The sequence below is a fragment of the Syngnathus acus genome, chromosome 12 (genome assembly GCF_901709675.1).
Source record: "Syngnathus acus chromosome 12, fSynAcu1.2, whole genome shotgun sequence".
NCBI classification, from domain to species: Eukaryota; Metazoa; Chordata; class Actinopteri; order Syngnathiformes; family Syngnathidae; genus Syngnathus; species Syngnathus acus.
Window position 1 is genome coordinate 7,275,025 of NC_051097.1, and position 15,468 is coordinate 7,290,492.

At 42.8% G+C, this 15,468-nt stretch overlaps 3 protein-coding genes, 1 long non-coding RNA gene and 6 other non-coding genes across 13 annotated transcripts; 6 read left to right on the forward strand and 4 right to left on the reverse strand.

Moving 5' to 3' along the window:
* Nucleotides 1–711: 711 nt before the first annotated feature.
* On the forward strand, nucleotides 712–783 carry trnae-cuc. Its single transcript has one exon. It is a non-coding gene; the product is annotated as a tRNA-Glu (tRNA).
* Nucleotides 784–902: 119 nt separating this feature from the next.
* trnad-guc lies at nucleotides 903–974 on the reverse strand. Its single transcript has one exon. It is a non-coding gene; the product is annotated as a tRNA-Asp (tRNA).
* Nucleotides 975–1,260: 286 nt separating this feature from the next.
* trnad-guc lies at nucleotides 1,261–1,332 on the reverse strand. The gene has a single exon. It is a non-coding gene; the product is annotated as a tRNA-Asp (tRNA).
* A 205-nt stretch (nucleotides 1,333–1,537) lies between these two features.
* On the forward strand, nucleotides 1,538–1,608 carry trnag-gcc. Its single transcript has one exon. It is a non-coding gene; the product is annotated as a tRNA-Gly (tRNA).
* Nucleotides 1,609–1,917: 309 nt separating this feature from the next.
* trnag-gcc lies at nucleotides 1,918–1,988 on the forward strand. The gene has a single exon. It is a non-coding gene; the product is annotated as a tRNA-Gly (tRNA).
* Nucleotides 1,989–2,271: 283 nt separating this feature from the next.
* trnag-acc lies at nucleotides 2,272–2,342 on the forward strand. Its single transcript has one exon. It is a non-coding gene; the product is annotated as a tRNA-Gly (tRNA).
* A 210-nt stretch (nucleotides 2,343–2,552) lies between these two features.
* Nucleotides 2,553–10,174, forward strand: LOC119131638. Its single transcript, XR_005099691.1, has 2 exons — nucleotides 2,553–2,713; nucleotides 8,624–10,174. It is a non-coding gene; the product is annotated as an uncharacterized LOC119131638 (long non-coding RNA).
* On the reverse strand, nucleotides 2,993–4,836 carry gal3st1b (galactose-3-O-sulfotransferase 1b). Its single transcript, XM_037266247.1, has 2 exons — nucleotides 4,405–4,836; nucleotides 2,993–4,321 (listed from the first exon to the last, which is right to left on the reverse strand). Exons 1-2 carry the CDS (start codon nucleotides 4,524–4,526, stop codon nucleotides 3,160–3,162), a joined length of 1,284 nt encoding a protein of 427 aa, XP_037122142.1. The 5' UTR covers nucleotides 4,527–4,836; the 3' UTR covers nucleotides 2,993–3,159.
* On the reverse strand, nucleotides 5,373–10,230 carry LOC119131633 (proline dehydrogenase 1, mitochondrial-like). The gene is made up of 14 exons (XM_037266242.1): nucleotides 9,852–10,230; nucleotides 9,003–9,211; nucleotides 8,493–8,527; nucleotides 7,816–7,965; nucleotides 7,693–7,757; nucleotides 7,255–7,371; nucleotides 7,093–7,172; nucleotides 6,939–7,020; nucleotides 6,776–6,868; nucleotides 6,558–6,704; nucleotides 6,314–6,489; nucleotides 6,143–6,241; nucleotides 5,989–6,077; nucleotides 5,373–5,701 (listed from the first exon to the last, which is right to left on the reverse strand). Exons 1-14 carry the CDS (start codon nucleotides 10,203–10,205, stop codon nucleotides 5,511–5,513), a joined length of 1,887 nt encoding a protein of 628 aa, XP_037122137.1. The 5' UTR covers nucleotides 10,206–10,230; the 3' UTR covers nucleotides 5,373–5,510.
* Nucleotides 10,231–11,022: 792 nt separating this feature from the next.
* srsf9 (serine and arginine rich splicing factor 9) lies at nucleotides 11,023–15,193 on the forward strand. 4 transcript variants are annotated; one of them, XM_037266794.1, is made up of 5 exons: nucleotides 11,023–11,167; nucleotides 12,076–12,255; nucleotides 12,413–12,609; nucleotides 14,313–14,485; nucleotides 14,567–15,193. In XM_037266794.1, exons 2-5 carry the CDS (start codon nucleotides 12,098–12,100, stop codon nucleotides 14,771–14,773), a joined length of 735 nt encoding a protein of 244 aa, XP_037122689.1. In that variant the 5' UTR covers nucleotides 11,023–11,167; nucleotides 12,076–12,097; the 3' UTR covers nucleotides 14,774–15,193. The 4 variants fall into 4 exon arrangements, with proteins under 4 accessions (XP_037122689.1, XP_037122688.1, XP_037122690.1 ...); XM_037266793.1 differs by having other exon boundaries at nucleotides 11,056–11,186; XM_037266795.1 differs by having other exon boundaries at nucleotides 11,078–11,186; nucleotides 12,073–12,255.
* Nucleotides 15,194–15,468: the final 275 nt, after the last annotated feature.

Below are 15,468 nucleotides of genomic sequence, written 5' to 3' on the forward strand. Positions count from 1 at the left end.
ATTTAAATTGTATTGGTTAAAAAAAGTCGTTTCTTTATCATGCTCGCCATCTGTAAGCTTTATGTGAGGAACTCGTGGGTTTTGACATCCTTCCAAATCTGCATTACAAATCAACATGTAGGCAAGACACATTGAGCACATTAAGAAGACTTTGAAAAAAGAAATGTATGGCCCATACTACAAAATAAAAACCATCGGATGGCCATATTGGATTTTAAAAATAATGAAACTTCTCAATTTAAAGTGAGAGTTTACAAGTCAGAGTTCAGATTTATATTTCATAAATCTGATTTAATCTCAGGATTCTGACATCACAGTGAAAACACTCATTTCAAAATTCTATTTCTTATTTTAATCTCAGAATTCTAACTTTAATCTCGGGATTCAATTCAGAATTAAATTCTGATTTTAAAGTCACAATTCTCACTTAATCTTTGAATTCTGACTTTAAAGTCGGAGTTTACAAGTTAGGGTTCTGATTGAAATTTCAGAATTCTGATTTTAATCTCAGAATTCAATACTGCGAATAGTCAAGATTCTGACTTTAGAGTGAGAATCCTCACTTCAAAATTCGACTAAATTAAATCTCAGAATTCTGACTAGAAAGTAAGAGTGTATAAATCTGGGTTTTGATTTTAATTTCTGATTTTTCAGTGCATCCACTTCTTTTAGATACGGATATATATAGAAATAATGCACATGTCAACATGGTCCCTGGTGGTCTAGTGGTTAGGATTCGGCGCTCTCACCGCCGCGGCCCGGGTTCGATTCCCGGTCAGGGAACTTACTTTTTATTTTTTGATGTGTGAAAATGTAGTTTTGTTTACAGAATACAGCAATTGAATAAAAGAAATCCATACAGATATTGAACAAAAAGAAATTGAAACTTATTAAAAACAAATCTCCCCGTCGGGGAATCGAACCCCGGTCTCCCGCGTGACAGGCGGGGATACTCACCACTATACTAACGAGGAGTGAATTTCGGACCTAGTATTTCCGTTCATGTACGCAACTATGCACCCTCCCATTTCCTCCCACATCCCAAAAACATGCATGGTAGGTCAATTGAGCACTCCCAATTTGCGACTGGGCTGCAACCAGTCCAGGGTGTTCCCCGCCTAGTGCCCGATGACTGTTGGGATAGGCTCCAGCATGCCCGTGACTCTCGTGGGGAAAGGCGGTACAGGAGATGGATATAATTTTATGCCAGCAAAATTTAAGGAACAGATCTTTGTATATTCTCACATAGTTAAAAAGGTACTCCCCGTCGGGGAATCGAACCCCGGTCTCCCGCGTGACAGGCGGGGATACTCACCACTATACTAACGAGGAGAAGTCGATCGTTCGAGCACAAGTTTGTATTTTCAATAGGTGTACGGTATCTTGAAGGGGTAGGTAGAGGTTAGCATTAAGGCTGTGGTAAGTCTATCGATGTAAGTATACGTGGCTTCGCGTTTTAATTTCTACTCTCGCACTTAACCTCGGCGCAGGTCCAGTTTACTTTAAGTTGAGAAATTGTCCACGTCACTTCAGAAATGCATTGGTGGTTCAGTGGTAGAATTCTCGCCTGCCACGCGGGAGGCCCGGGTTCGATTCCCGGCCAATGCAACAAAACTTTTCAACCTTTTTGGCTTGACAGTTACGTCGTTTTAAACTGAAGCTTGGTTTACATACGTATAAGGCAACATATGGGTCGGGTAAGGGTTGATAGAGATTAACCCACTCTTAAACGTATTAGCTTTAGCTAAAACTTCCTATTCCGAATCAAATTACTAATTCAAGACGTTTAACATTAGGACTGTGGTATGAGGACTAATCTAAGCATACGTGGTTTCGCGTTATAATTTCTGCTGTCGCGCCCCTTCCTAGATTCGGTTGACTTTAAGTGCAATATTGCAGTACATTTTCGCAAGCCAAGCATTGGTGGTTCAGTGGTAGAATTCTCGCCTGCCACGCGGGAGGCCCGGGTTCGATTCCCGGCCAATGCAACGCTTCTTTTTAACATCTGATTCGGTAAAAATGAATTATTTTGTACCGTTTTTCTGTAGTTGTGTTTTATACTAAGGAGAAACTTCATAGGTCACATGGGAGAAGGTAGGGAAGGGAGACAAATTGTGACAACTCTTGGAGTTTGCTATGACAGATCAGCAGTGGTGGCTCAGTGGACAAATTTGCCTGCAACGGCCTAAGAGTTGCTGAGTTTGAGTTTCTTAGGTCCTACAGCTTTACGTGTTCTTCTTTATAAAAGGTATGGTAAGCGCATGTATGTATGCATTGGTGGTTCAGTGGTAGAATTCTCGCCTACCACGCGGGAGGCCCGGGTTCGATTCCCGGCCAATGCAACTTCCTTTTCTTTAGGGTCAAGAACTTTATGATGCACACTTATATGACGCTTTCAATTTTGTTTTCCTGTGTTAGGTTTTTAAAGTTGAGTGAGAATAATCCAACTGACAAAAGCCTGGCGATCTGTCTCTTTAAATGCCATTCTGCCTGCACTGGTGACCAATCAGTGTTGCCACAAATTACATGTGCTTCTTAGTGGGAGGGAAAGTGAAGCAGGAAGTGAGAAATAATTGGATTTGTTTTTGGCTTTGGTATCATGGTATTAGAGCACTTTTCCTATGCTTGGTGCTCAATTTAGGAGAAATTACATCTTTCTTTGTGCCTGAACTGGGAAAAAATTCGTTTTGAGTGGACATAATTGGTAGAATTGGTAAGTGCGGATAAATGTTTTTTTTTGTCCTCTATTCATTCGAATGGATTGAGTATTTTAGCCCATTATACATTATTTAGCCCTTTATACAATTTATTATTATATTTATACTTAATGAAATTAATCAGTTAATTATTTTCATATGCATATTCCATATTTATATTATTTTTTGAAAACAAAAAAAAACAATTTTTAGAACACTTTTTTACTTTTACATTTAACATTTAAATATGACTCACGCTATGTTGCCGAAGATATCTGGTAAATTAGTCACGGAACTCCGCCTGCAATGTTGTTTAACATCCACTAGGAGTCAGTGTTTGACCATACATTACCGACACTGACAGTTTAGGTAGTTCTATTTGGATGTCATTTTGACAAATGTTGTAAGATGTTGATGTAAAATGAAAAAGTCCTGATATAGGCCGATTAAATTGCCCAGCCAACTAAATGGCCGGGCCCCAGTAAATAGCATCTTTCAACCACCCCCACAGTCGTGTAAGCCAGAGGCTGACCCCCAAATCAGCCAAGTATTGTATCTCTGGCGTGAGCATCTTCTCACATATGCTCCTCAAGTCGGGATGGATGTCTTTCCTCAGATTATATCCCAGGATGGACTTCCCTCCCAGGGGCTGCCAGGGCAGAAAGCGTCGGTCTCGAATGTCCGGCGCTTTCACCGCCTCTCCACCTTCCAAGCACAATGTTCTCATCTGGGCATTCCTCCGTCGGAGCTCGGCCACGTCCTGCTTCATCCTCTCTCGCCCGTAGGTCTCCACCTTGTCCCACAAGGTAGCGTTGAAGTGTCGATAGAGCCTCCAGTCGGCGCCATTCCATCCCAAAGCCCGGGCCCTGGACTCCGGGGTCAGACGAGAGACAGACGAGCTCGCCCGAGCGTTAAGTTTGAAGAACAAAATATCCTCCATGCTCCAGCACAGGGTCTCCTTCAACAGGATCAGCGACTCGTCAAAATATTCCGCAATGAGCACCAGGTGGAACCTTCTGGACAAACCTTGAATGGCCTCCGTCACGTCGGGATGGTCCGCATCCAGATTGTTGTCTGAGCCCAAGTCGAATAAGAGCAGGTTCTTCAGGTAGAAGGCGTTGTAGGCGTGAGCCCTGTAGTAGGTCCGAGGACTCCTAAGGAACTCTTCCAATTTGTCGTCAGCGCCTATGCTCCAGGTGAAGGGCACGGCCCTGTGGTAGTAGTGGAAGGCCGATTCCAGAAGATGAGCCGGGTCACGCAGGATGGTGACGTAGGTGGCGTCGGGTGGCAACAACGCCGCCACCTCCCCTGGGCAGAAGCGCATGTGGTTGCACAATATATTGAAGCACTCGCCGGGTCGGTAGCTCTTCACTTGCCAGCGGCTGAAGGCCGACGGGTAGAAGAAGTCGTTGCGGCCGTCGGGGAAGGCGAACTTGAGTTTGTGTTTTTCTCCAAAGCGGAAGAGGATGTTGAGGAGTGTGCTGCTGGCAGTTTTGTGTGTCTTCATGAACATGATGTTCACCGAAGGAGAGCACGTGTCCGTCTGGAGCCTTCGAGAAGACCGGGGAAGGTTCTTGTTGCGTGGTGTAGCCATGTTGAGGGGACAGGTGTCATCTTTGGAACTTCTGGAAACCACACAGAGATTCTTTCTACAAGTTGAAGCCAAAACTGCTAATCTCTACTGTGATCATTTTTTCTCCAACATTACCTGAAGTCTTCATGGGTTGGCAACATCAAGCAATATAGTAGAACCAAGATGTGGATCAATAGAAGCCAAAGGATGAGCCCTCGCGTTATAGTGGTGCACTTGTTTCCTGTCATGTGCAGCATTTTGATGTCCAATCGGAGAACCTGAAAAAAAAAATAGAATATAAGAATGATTATAGGGAGGGAGAAACCCGAAGGGAGCGACACAAAGAGAGTAACAGGAATGGATAAATGAGACACTGATACGGCTGAGCTGAGTGAAACGCAACCCTCATGTTTACCCTTCAAACATATTTATAGTTGGGAGCGGAAAGAGTCACGTTTCACATTATATCAGGTTAAACTGTTCAAATTAGTCATCAAAAGTTGGTTTGGTTATTTCCATATGGACGTTTTGTTTTTCCCTTAGTAAAACTTCTCATTTAATAATAGATATGCTTTTGTTTTGAAATGGGATTAATAACAGTAACCAGATTTTAAGCATGCATTTACCTGAATGAGTTCTGACGTGGACGTAAAAAAAATTCCGTCTCAATGTTTATTGATTGGCAATGCCTATAGTAACTAGAATAGATTACCTGAATGAGCGCTGACACGTATCGGGTGTTGGAGTGAGACATGGGGTCAAACAATCCTCCATTGTCCTGTCCATTGATTGGCTGAGGCAGTGACACATACCACACGCGCCTCCTCCCATATTGTCTTTTCCAAAATTTTATTGTTTAAATCAAAAAAATATTTTACAATTGTACAAAATTGTGATCAACCGGCAAGTGCTGTAAAAGAAGTGAGCACACGTACAAAAAGTTAAAAACAATTTACCCATGTTGCAACATTAACTTCACTTCGTCATTAATCTTGTGCGTGTTACTGACGGCAATAGAACAAAACAAGCAGTATCTAACATTTAAACACTTTACAATGAAGCTACCACTTCCTGTCATAATCGTTTTTGTGACAAAGGGCCGATGAGGACAATAGTCACTTGTTTATAAAAAAATATGGAGTCTCACAGGTCTTCTAAAAAAGTTAATAACCCCATCAGCCCAAAATGGAGGTCTATGCTCAAAATGGCCGAATGCCTGCATCAACTGGTGCTTCTGCAACTCAGTAGACAGGCTTATAAAAGATTTGCCCCCCCAGCAGGCGCCTCTTGAGCTCCTTCCACAGTAGGCTGCGCTCCCGCCGTGACCCCTTCATGAAGCCGCGGTTCTCCTGAGCGCGGCGGGACAGATAAGGGATGACCTCATCCACTGGTCCGTACGGAACGTATTTGTACACCGGGAAACCCGCTTGACCTGAGGACGAAAGTTTTGGTTAAGTCACCGTGATCTCTGAACCTGCGACCAGTGAATCCAGTCATTATTTGTAACATGGGTTCATGATTGGCTAACGTAAGGCTAGCACTGTAACTGTTAATGATAGCGTAGCGAGGCCCCTTTTATAAGACATCCATCCATCCACCTCTCGTCTGAAGGTGAAACCACTTTGGCTTCAGTGGTCACATAACAGTGTGACGCAATCCTCTATATGGTTGTTTTATTGTTAGTATCAGTGAGGGGCCTAGCTAGAAGTTAGGACATACCTAGCGGGAAGCTGATCTGGTCGCACATGCCGAGCAGCTGTCCAAAGTAGACTTTGTTCTCAGTGGGTGAAAGGCCCATCTGGTTCATCCTGCCAAAGAACATGTGCTGGTTACGCAACGTCAAGACGTTCCGAGAGCTGAGAAGGCGACGTACTTCTCCAAAGTGAATTTGACCGTGTCCTCGTTGTGAGTGGCGACCATGATGTTTGATTTGCGACCGTGCTCGATGTCCTCTAGTAGGTACTCCAAACATCTACGAGAAAACTATACAGTTAAAAACAAGTGGTAGGAAAGACCTCTTGGAGGAACAGGAAGGTTTGCTCACTTGTGATACATCCTGTTGGTGGCCTCATAGTCGGGATTGATGGGGTCCTCGTAACCGATCTCCTCTGCCCGGGCTCTTTCCTGGTACATGTAGGCCCCGCGCACCAGCTTAGCACCAAAGTACCAGCCTTCCCGCCGAGACAGCTCAACGTCCACTGTCACGTTATCGTAGGCCTCCTGGAATCGTTTTAGTTTGTCAGCGCAGATACTTAAAAGTTATCTAACACAGTAGCAGGACATCTGACCTTCAGGTAGCATTGATACGTGTTGAAGATGATGGGCTTCTCCGTGTTGAATTTCCTTTGCATTTCTAAGGTCAGTCGACTAATGGCGGGCTGGAAGTAGGTCTGCTCGGCGTCCACCATGAGCCGCACGCCGTGCGCCATGGCGTGCTGCATAGAAAGAGCATAGAAATGTTGAAATATTCCTGATCTGAGAAGATGAGCTGATCTGTCCTCCTTACGTTGGCCAGAACATCGACTCTCTGCAGCATTCGCTTCATTTGTCGCTCTTCTTCAGCTGTGAATGTGCTCAGCAGGGGCTCAAGCTTCCCCGTCTGTCATACAAAATAATTTTGGCTATTTTAAAAAAACTCTTATTTCCCCTTGCTTCCATCTTAGATTTACCTGAAGGTTTGGCACCATGAGAAGATTGGAGATTTTGGTTGTGTCGTCTATCAAACTGTTCCAGTCCAGCATATCTATGGTTCTGGAAATAAAAATGAATTCCAAAGGAATTAATAACTGGGATAAATTCATTATTAATTTATTTTCTTCTTACCCTGATAGTCCCAGCTTCTCTCCGGTGAACCAGTTGTCAATGTCATCCTGAGCAGCGACACCCATCTTGGTCAAGGTCTCCTAAAAAGACATGTTCTCATGAAAACAAAAATATTCAAATACGCTCACGGATTCATTAGCATGAGCATTCCTCTACACGCACTTTGAGTTGTTCCGGTTCCAGTTTCTGCTCCAGAGCTGTCATTTCTGATTTCCCCTGCTGGGCTGCCAAGAACTTAAAAAACTGCTTCCATTTGACTAAAACTTCCGAAAACTGGAGCTGTCCGAAGAAAAGACACAAAACAAATATAAAAAAATACTGTCATTCTGGTAGCAGCTTTTTCTACTTCTTTTTATTGTTGTACAACAAGCTGCTATCTTTTTATTTTGTAAGGGGGTTGATAAATGAACTTTAAAGTATAATCGTAAAAAAAAAAAGTTGTGACATACCGCCAAGAGATAAATGGACAATTATTGACTACCTTAACGAGATAAACTAACATTAGTGAATGAGATAGTGCTAATGCTACCAATTTGGTGGCTCAGGGCCAATTATATAAACACATTTGGGTTAATATAGAGAACATTGTGTTCCACTCACAAGGAACTGTGGGCGTCCCAGAGCTGTCATTTTGATGGCCGAGAATCCATCAGTAGAAGCTCCACCTGAAAGTAAAGTCGTAGTCATACTGGAGTCGAAATCGATTCAACTATTTGTTATTACCTGAGGCTTTGATGCAGTTGATAAAAGTTTCCAGCTGGTTATCGCATTTGACCTCGTCGGCATAGAAATACGTTCGGGCGCTAATGACGCCGCCGCGTCGGTCGCTAAACTGCCGATGGGCCCTGTACTTCTTCTCACGGTGATCAGCAGCTATGAGGAAAATATGATACATGAGTTGACCAGCTAAGACTTCTTTTAAAAAAATGATCTGGTTTGACCAATATGTCAAAGTTTGATGCTAGCATGCTAGCTTCCTGTAAAATTAAACAGAAAATGGTCCATTTTGGTTTAAAACAGCCAACATGGACAATTATTGGGGAATTTGTCAAAAAACAAATCAGAAGCAGGTATTTTATTCTTGAAGTTTGATTATCATTTTTAAAAAAAATCATGAAAATTAATGGCTAATCAGTTTCAATTATTGTGGTTGCACTTCTCATCGACTTAAACTAAAGTGAGATGTGTTTACTATTTTGGTAAAGACATAATATACGATACTGCTTCCTTCATTCATGTAACCCGAACCAAACTTCTTCTCAGAAACAAGCGTGGACTTCGTCATTGCCTGCCTCCAAATATAGCCTATCGCTGCAGTATCGCGTGTTTGCACGACACAACATACCATAGTCTGGACTAACTATCCAGGAACAGCCCAACAACAACTCTACACAACTCACCTGGGCTTTCTTTCTCGGCCTGAGACACACACGAACTGCAAAAACAAAGAATCATTACAGATTATGAAAATAACTATTATGATAGTCGCTATCAGCATTGTCATTCTGCCAAGTTCTGTTCTGTCTCGTAGGATTCCAACTAGCCAATCGGAAGAGAGGGGTCTGTCCGGACCAGCCAATAGAGCGTCATGTGAGCAAATGATTTGTTTTTGTGCAGAGCAAACATGTGCTTAGTGATGCAGGAAGAAGAACATGCGGCTTGTGATAAGAAGTGATTAGAGGAAATAATAGTATGTTATTAACTCTAACCTTAAAATATGTTTTTGTTGTGTTTTGCACAAATTACATCCACTAAGACCCCCCCCCCCCCCCCCAACCCACTTTGCTTACATAACTGCGTAACTTGCACCACATGGGCGTTTTAATGGGCACGCTTAGTTTCAACCAGCAGCACGTGACGGGGATAAATAAGGAACACATTCCACCGCGTCTAGTCAAACAAGAACTCACTCCATCTCCTTTTTCTCGGCCTCCTCCTGCGTTAGGTCCTCCTCCACGCTGTAGTCTAGCACGGCACCCACGCCGAACGCCTGGTTCTTCTGGATCAGCGGCTTGATGGCGTTGTGGTCCTCGCCCGCCACAAACTGACCGTAGAAGGTCATCTTCATCATCTTCTCAAAGAGCCACTTACCCAGCACCTTCTTGCTCAGATCCATCAACTGTAAATATGTAACAATGTTTACAAATATGCTTTCCATTATAAGTTAGTCACATATTGCGCAACATGTTATGCATGAGTCTGTTCTTGTTGACAATGTTTGCCATATGGGTGCAACCACTGTTCCTGCTGGGATTTGAACAGTAGAAACACGTGCATGTTCAAACAAAGGAAACTGAACAACAAAGTGGTCAAGTTTAAAAAAAATCAAAGCCAAGTCAAACTTATCTTTACAATAACATGTTCTATCTTATTGGAAATTAAAATATATAAATGAATACATGATATATTTAAATTATTAGTCATTTGAAAATGCATAGTAGAAACAATCACTCAAATTAATGATAGTAACATTATTTAACTAAGTTAACTAGTCAGATTCATGTAAAGTGAATTTTTTTAAATATTTCATTTGAATAAATCATTGATATAATTAAATTATCAAGTTTTTCATTTTTATTTAATCCATTAAATGGCAACAATAAATCAAATGATTTAGTTTAGTGAAAATATAATTCTTATTACAATAATAGAATTAAATTGTTGTGTAGGCTACTAATAATATCCTAAATAAAATCCTTATTTCTTAGCTAAATGGTTGATTCGTGATAAAAAAAAAAAAAAAGGTGCGACTGCCTAACCTCCTTGTTCTTCTCCACCAACATGTCCACGGTGCATAGCTTGAAAACCAGCAGACTCCTGAGCAGCTCCGCGTTGTCTTTACTTTTGTAAGCTTCTTCTGTGTTGTTGAAGTCCACGCTGATTTTGCTTTGCGGCTGCCCGCCTTGGAAACTCCTGCCCGGGCTGATGAGCTCCACGGGCTCAGCCTCCACCACGGCGCATCGTCCGTCCACCATCTGCTGCTGCTGCTGGTGCTGTTCCTTCTCTTGGGTGGACGCCGCCGTGGACCTGCACCTCGTGGCCGAGAGGCAGCGCAGCTTGCCAGCCTTGTTGGCCCGGACGAGAGCGGAGAGGATCCTGTTGGAACACGACATTATTTTTCGTCTGTGCGGGATGGAACTGGCACGTTGTGTTTGCCTTTTACTTGGCGACTTGCATAATGTTCTTCTCAAGATGGGGGTGGTCCCTTCATGGTCGGACATGTTATGTAATGGCAACATCCCTCCCACCCGCTTAAAAATAACCAAAGCTTCAAATGACGTCAAAAAGTAAAACTTTATACACACGTTTACCCTTCGGTGTTATATGACATCAGCAAGTAGTACATAGTAGACTAATGTTGTTTTTTTCCTGAATAAAACCTTAGTTAAACATGCCAATTAATTTGAAGACCGGCTGTCTCGAACAAAGATAACATCTGTAATTAAAATAGATGAATAAAGTCAAAATAGAAAATAAAGTTAGTGGTTCCCACAGGGGAAATCAAAACTACTAGATTGCAGCAGCGTAAGATAGTAAACACGGGTAAAGATTATAATTCATTCATCTATTTCACTACTATTTATATCCTGATCGCGGGGTTAGAAAGAAATAAAGAAATGCATCGCAGACCCCCAGTGGTATGTAGGTAAATAGAAACAAAACTAATATTAAATTTAAAGGTGTTGTAGTAACACTAAGTTACAAAGTTAATAAATGAATAAAAGGGAAATTTATGCAAAAGATTTTATCTGTCGTGGCAAGTCAGCAAGGGGTTTATTGTGTTAACATTTTTGGCGCTACTGGTATTTTATACCAATAATCAAACGATTAACTAAACGGTAAAATGTGTCGTTTTGATCCAGCACTCTCCGTTTTTTAAACAAAAGCTGCCCCTTACGAGGGTGGCAGCACTGCGAGAGCGTTGACGTCCATCCACCGGATATGAGCTGTAGAAGAAGAGCGGTCCCTTCTCATTTCCGCCTGGAATGAACCGTAGAAGAAGTCATTGACGCTCTTGTGCTAGTCAAGGCTGCTAACTAGCTACCTGACACGGAAGCGCGTCAAATCGTAAAAGGTGGGGTTCATTCTAAACGGTAATTACTCAACATGTAAAAATGTGTTTTATTTTTGCGTGAACTAACACGTACTGGTCGGTTCTCTCGTTACGCAAATAAGACGCTAGGTCGAAAAAAAAAAAAAGAAAAGCAGTTACACGAACAATACCGGGCCTGCACTCGCGCCTCGCCATTCGCTTTTATTGTGTTATTTTCGGACGTTTTCCTATTTCTATTTTATGCGCGCATTTTGAAATGTGAGGCTACATTTAGCACAAAGCGACGCGAGCTTGAGTTTATTTGTAAGCCACGCCTCAAGTCTTGCTAGGCCGACGTCTTTTTGTGAACGTGTCGGCCATAGCCACGTTTGTTGAGCACCCAGTCAAACATTTACCACGTCTCAGTTTCTTCTTGCATTTTATTCATTTCACGTTAAATTTGTAAATGCTACATTTGTCACTCCTTCTGCTGTAATTCCTGACATCGCCCCACCCAAGTCTCAGGACCTTTTAATGCTTTTAATGATTGTGTTCTAAGTTAATGTAACTTGTAATTAACGTTGAACTTTGGCCCATTTTGTGGTTTAACAGTTCATGTATTGATAGTTAATGATTAAATGATGATTATTCACTCTTTACCCAAACCAGGAAAACTGGTGAGTCAATTTAAATTCATTAACATAACCCATAATCAATAATAGTCTCAAGTGAAGTGCTGTTTTAAAACTTTCAGGTCTGAATCATCCCCCTTGTCCTGAGCTCTTTATCCAATCACACAAAGCCTTGTTTTAATTTTTTTTTTTTTAATAATCTGTGACTAAAATTAGAAATTGAAGGATTGGACTCATTAGGATAACAACTACTGCTACAAAGTTAATAAGTAAATTTAAAGTCAACAGGTGCCCTCCATTCCCTCTCTGTGTCAGCAGCAGTGCATCTTTTTCCTTCACCATGTCCGAAGGCCGGATCTATGTCGGGAATCTTCCTATGGACGTCCAGGAGAGGGACATCGAGGATCTCTTCTACAAATATGGAAAAATCCGTGAGATTGAATTGAAGAACAACCGAGGCACTATCCCATTTGCTTTTATCCGATTTGAAGACCCACGGTGAGTTTTGGGGATGGATCCAGCTTCATCCTCATTGGGTTTCTTTTATTTTTATTTTTTAATACTAGCACCTCAAGTGACTCCCAACAGGAAGTGGATCCTCAACAGTCGGCAACCGGCCCACCGAGGTAAAGAGTTCTGTGCTCTCTTCTCTTAGGGATGCAGATGATGCGGTCTATGGAAGGAATGGATATGGATATGGAGACTCCAAACTGCGTGTGGAGTATCCTCGATCCTCTAGTAAATTTAATCCAATGGGAGGTGGTGGTGGTGGTGGTGATAGAGGAGGAGGAGGACCCAGAGGAAGATTTGGACCCCCAACACGGAGGTCTGAATTCCGTGTTGTAGTGACCGGTAGGTGGACATCTACAGTTCTAGCCCATTACTAGTAGCCCTTGGATGTCAAGTGGACCTCTAGGAAGTGGACTTGCAGAGTCTCGGGTGTCTCTTGCCCTGCCATGGCGGACAACAGGAAATGGGACTTGTGGTTAGAAGTCAGCAATTGCAGGAACTCGTATCTAATGGCGGACCGACTGACTAAGGGACGAGTAGGATGCAAGGCAAGAATTGTTGGCAGTGTGTTCCCCCTTGGCCTTCAATGGCGGACGGGAGGATAGCAATCAAGGATTCGGACGTCAAAAGTCGTAGTCAGGCGGAAGGTCAAAAAGGGACATCCAAGGTCACTGGCAGATATTTTTCTTTCATTCAAGGCGGCATACAGGGACTAAGAGGAAAGTGGATTTACAGTCACTGTCAAGTATTCTTTTATGGCGGACCGCAGGACAAAAGGACTTGTAGAAAAGTGGACATTCAGAGACGGATGGTTCTTGCTCCCATGGCGGACTTCAGTGTGAAGGGACTTAGAGAAACCTTTAAATCATAAACACATCCTTCTTGCTTGCTCTTTCATGGCGGACTGGAGGAGGAAAGGACTTTAAGGAATGTGGACGTATAGCGATTTGTCACCCGACTCAGATGCAGATTTCCTTGGTCCTTAATGGCGGACTGGAGGACAAAGGTTCGATAGATTTCACAAGTCATAGTCACGATTGCTTAAAATGGACTGAAGGATGAGCCCGGTATAAAGAAGAACATGCCGTTATCAGCCGATGTTTTTCATTCACTCAAGATCGTCTGATTTGTATACTGCAGCCAGATAGTCTCGCTTACATAGGGAGATCGTCAGAAGGAAGGGACAGGTGGATGGATGTCCAGGGTTGTAGTCAGATCATTCTTTCTTGGCGGACTGGAGGACAAAGGCACGAGTAGAAGATGTCATAAATCATACGCGGACCGTTGTGTTAACGGTGGGCCGAAGAGACTACTGGGAATCTTTGGCGGATTTTTTTCTTTCATTCATAAGAATAGTGTCCTATATTTTGTGTGGGTATTTGACTTTCTTGATAGAGAGGACATCAGAAGAAGCTGGACGTCATGAATCACAAGTAGATCCTAAAAATTGCGGACTGAAAGACAAAGGGCCCACTAAAAACATGAGCGAACCAAGTCTTAGGAAATGGTTTTCTTCCCTGATGGCGGACTGCAGCTCAAGGGGACAAGTAGAAAAGTGGATTGCAGTCATTGACGTTTCTCAAGGCGGGCTGCAGAATGAAGGCACTTGTTGGGAGTCACACATTTTAGGCAATCACTCTCATGGCAGACCAAAAGACAGGGACTAGTAGACGAATGCTCAAATCAAAGGCAGGTCTAACTGATGGCAGATTGAAGGAAGTTGTGTGGCAGACCGGAAGGTCAAGGTGACTTAAATGGAGTTCACGTTGGCCAGAGTTACTGAAATCTGCATAATCACCATACCAGTGACTGGTAGGTCTTAACTTTATCCTTATCAAGCTTAGCTTTTAACCCTTTGTAGTTTAGGTCTTTACAGTTGTCCCTAAATGTCAAAGTTCAGTCCTGTTGATAATTTGGTCGTTTCAAGGGTTAGTCAGCATTCTTGTAGGGCCTCACTTGAGTAGACAAACGCCCCCAAATGCGGTTGAGTAGCAAGTTCTTCTTTTAGACCTTTTTAGTTTCATAATCAGTGTTTGCCATCTCAGGATTACCACCAAGTGGCAGTTGGCAGGATCTGAAAGATCACATGCGCGAGGCAGGCGACGTCTGCTTTGCCGACGTACAGCGGGACGGTGAGGGCGTGGTGGAATTCCTCCGCCGAGAGGATATGGATTATGCATTACGCCGACTGGATCGCACAGAGTTCCGTTCTCACCAAGTGAGTGGAAGACCCCGTGATACGCCGCCCCCTCCGGCCTCAGCCACTGGAGCACACATTCACTGTTGTCCTCGTTTGCAGGGTGAGACCGCTTACATCCGCGTCTACGAGGATAGGGGTACCCCCAACTGGGGTCGCTCGCGGTCCCGCTCCAGGTCCAGAGGCCGCTTTTCCCCGCCCTACCGAGGATCGCCGCCGCCTCGCTACCAGTCCCCTCCACGCATGTCACGCCATAGTCCACCTAGGAGATCCTCCAACCACAGCCCACCGCCTCGTCACTACCGCTAAAGGCCCAGGATTCATTGAGGAAATCAAGGAGAATTCTCTTTTGATTTTTTTTTTACCGCCGCCGCCATCGTAAGACTCGTTGTTTCTTGCTGCATACATTCCATGGCTAGTCCCTTTGATATTCTTTGTTTAATTTTAGAACTCTCGCGTCTTGTCTCTAAGTGGAGTTTTGATCCATGCGATGCACATCGTAAATGTTGAAATCAGTTTTCGCAATGTTAAAGCATCAAACAGTTTTGCAGCTTTACCTTATTGTTTTCATGAAGAATCTGATGTTAAAATTCTGATTTAGTACAAATTGGTCAAATTTTTCAATTTTTGACAGTGCATGCTGTATTGTTTTTTTTATGTAAGAGTTTGAAGTAGGTGACATTATCATTTTGTGTGAATCTTTTCAAATAAAATCTTAATTTACCCTACTGTGACTTTGTCATTAAACCAAAACTTAATTTTACTTTGTCGATGTCATGTGGCTCGACCTTTGGCAAATTTGTCCCGGAAACGTTGAATTTAAAATGCCACTGGATTAAAATTTAATCAGCTTCCTCATGTGCAGTACCTGAGCAAAAAATTCTCCTTTCATTGAAGGCCATAGTTAGTTACCATTCAACCAACAAAACGAGGCACACAAAATGCAAAATAGAATATTTTAATTCACAATAAATAAATTCTAACAAGTTACATTTTCAAGACGG

What these genes read in the sequence shown, in the direction of transcription:
- srsf9 (XM_037266794.1), top strand. Translation starts at nt 12,098, where the DNA reads ATGTCCGAAGGCCGGATCTATGTCGGGAATCTTCCTATGGACGTCCAG. An exon ending in ATCCGATTTGAAGACCCACG is followed by an intron (nt 12,256 to 12,412) that starts GTGAGTTTTGGG and finishes CTCTTCTCTTAG; the next exon opens with GGATGCAGATGATGCGGTCT. An exon ending in ATTCCGTGTTGTAGTGACCG is followed by an intron (nt 12,610 to 14,312) that starts GTAGGTGGACAT and finishes TTGCCATCTCAG; the next exon opens with GATTACCACCAAGTGGCAGT.
- LOC119131633 (XM_037266242.1), bottom strand. Translation starts at nt 10,205, where the DNA reads ATGTCGTGTTCCAACAGGATCCTCTCCGCTCTCGTCCGGGCCAACAAG. An exon ending in ACCAACAGGATGTATCACAA is followed by an intron (nt 6,242 to 6,313) that starts GTGAGCAAACCT and finishes GTTTTCTCGTAG; the next exon opens with ATGTTTGGAGTACCTACTAG. An exon ending in GTCAAATTCACTTTGGAGAA is followed by an intron (nt 6,078 to 6,142) that starts GTACGTCGCCTT and finishes GTTCTTTGGCAG; the next exon opens with GATGAACCAGATGGGCCTTT.
- gal3st1b (XM_037266247.1), bottom strand. Translation starts at nt 4,526, where the DNA reads ATGCTGCACATGACAGGAAACAAGTGCACCACTATAACGCGAGGGCTC. An exon ending in CCAACCCATGAAGACTTCAG is followed by an intron (nt 4,322 to 4,404) that starts GTAATGTTGGAG and finishes TGTGGTTTCCAG; the next exon opens with AAGTTCCAAAGATGACACCT.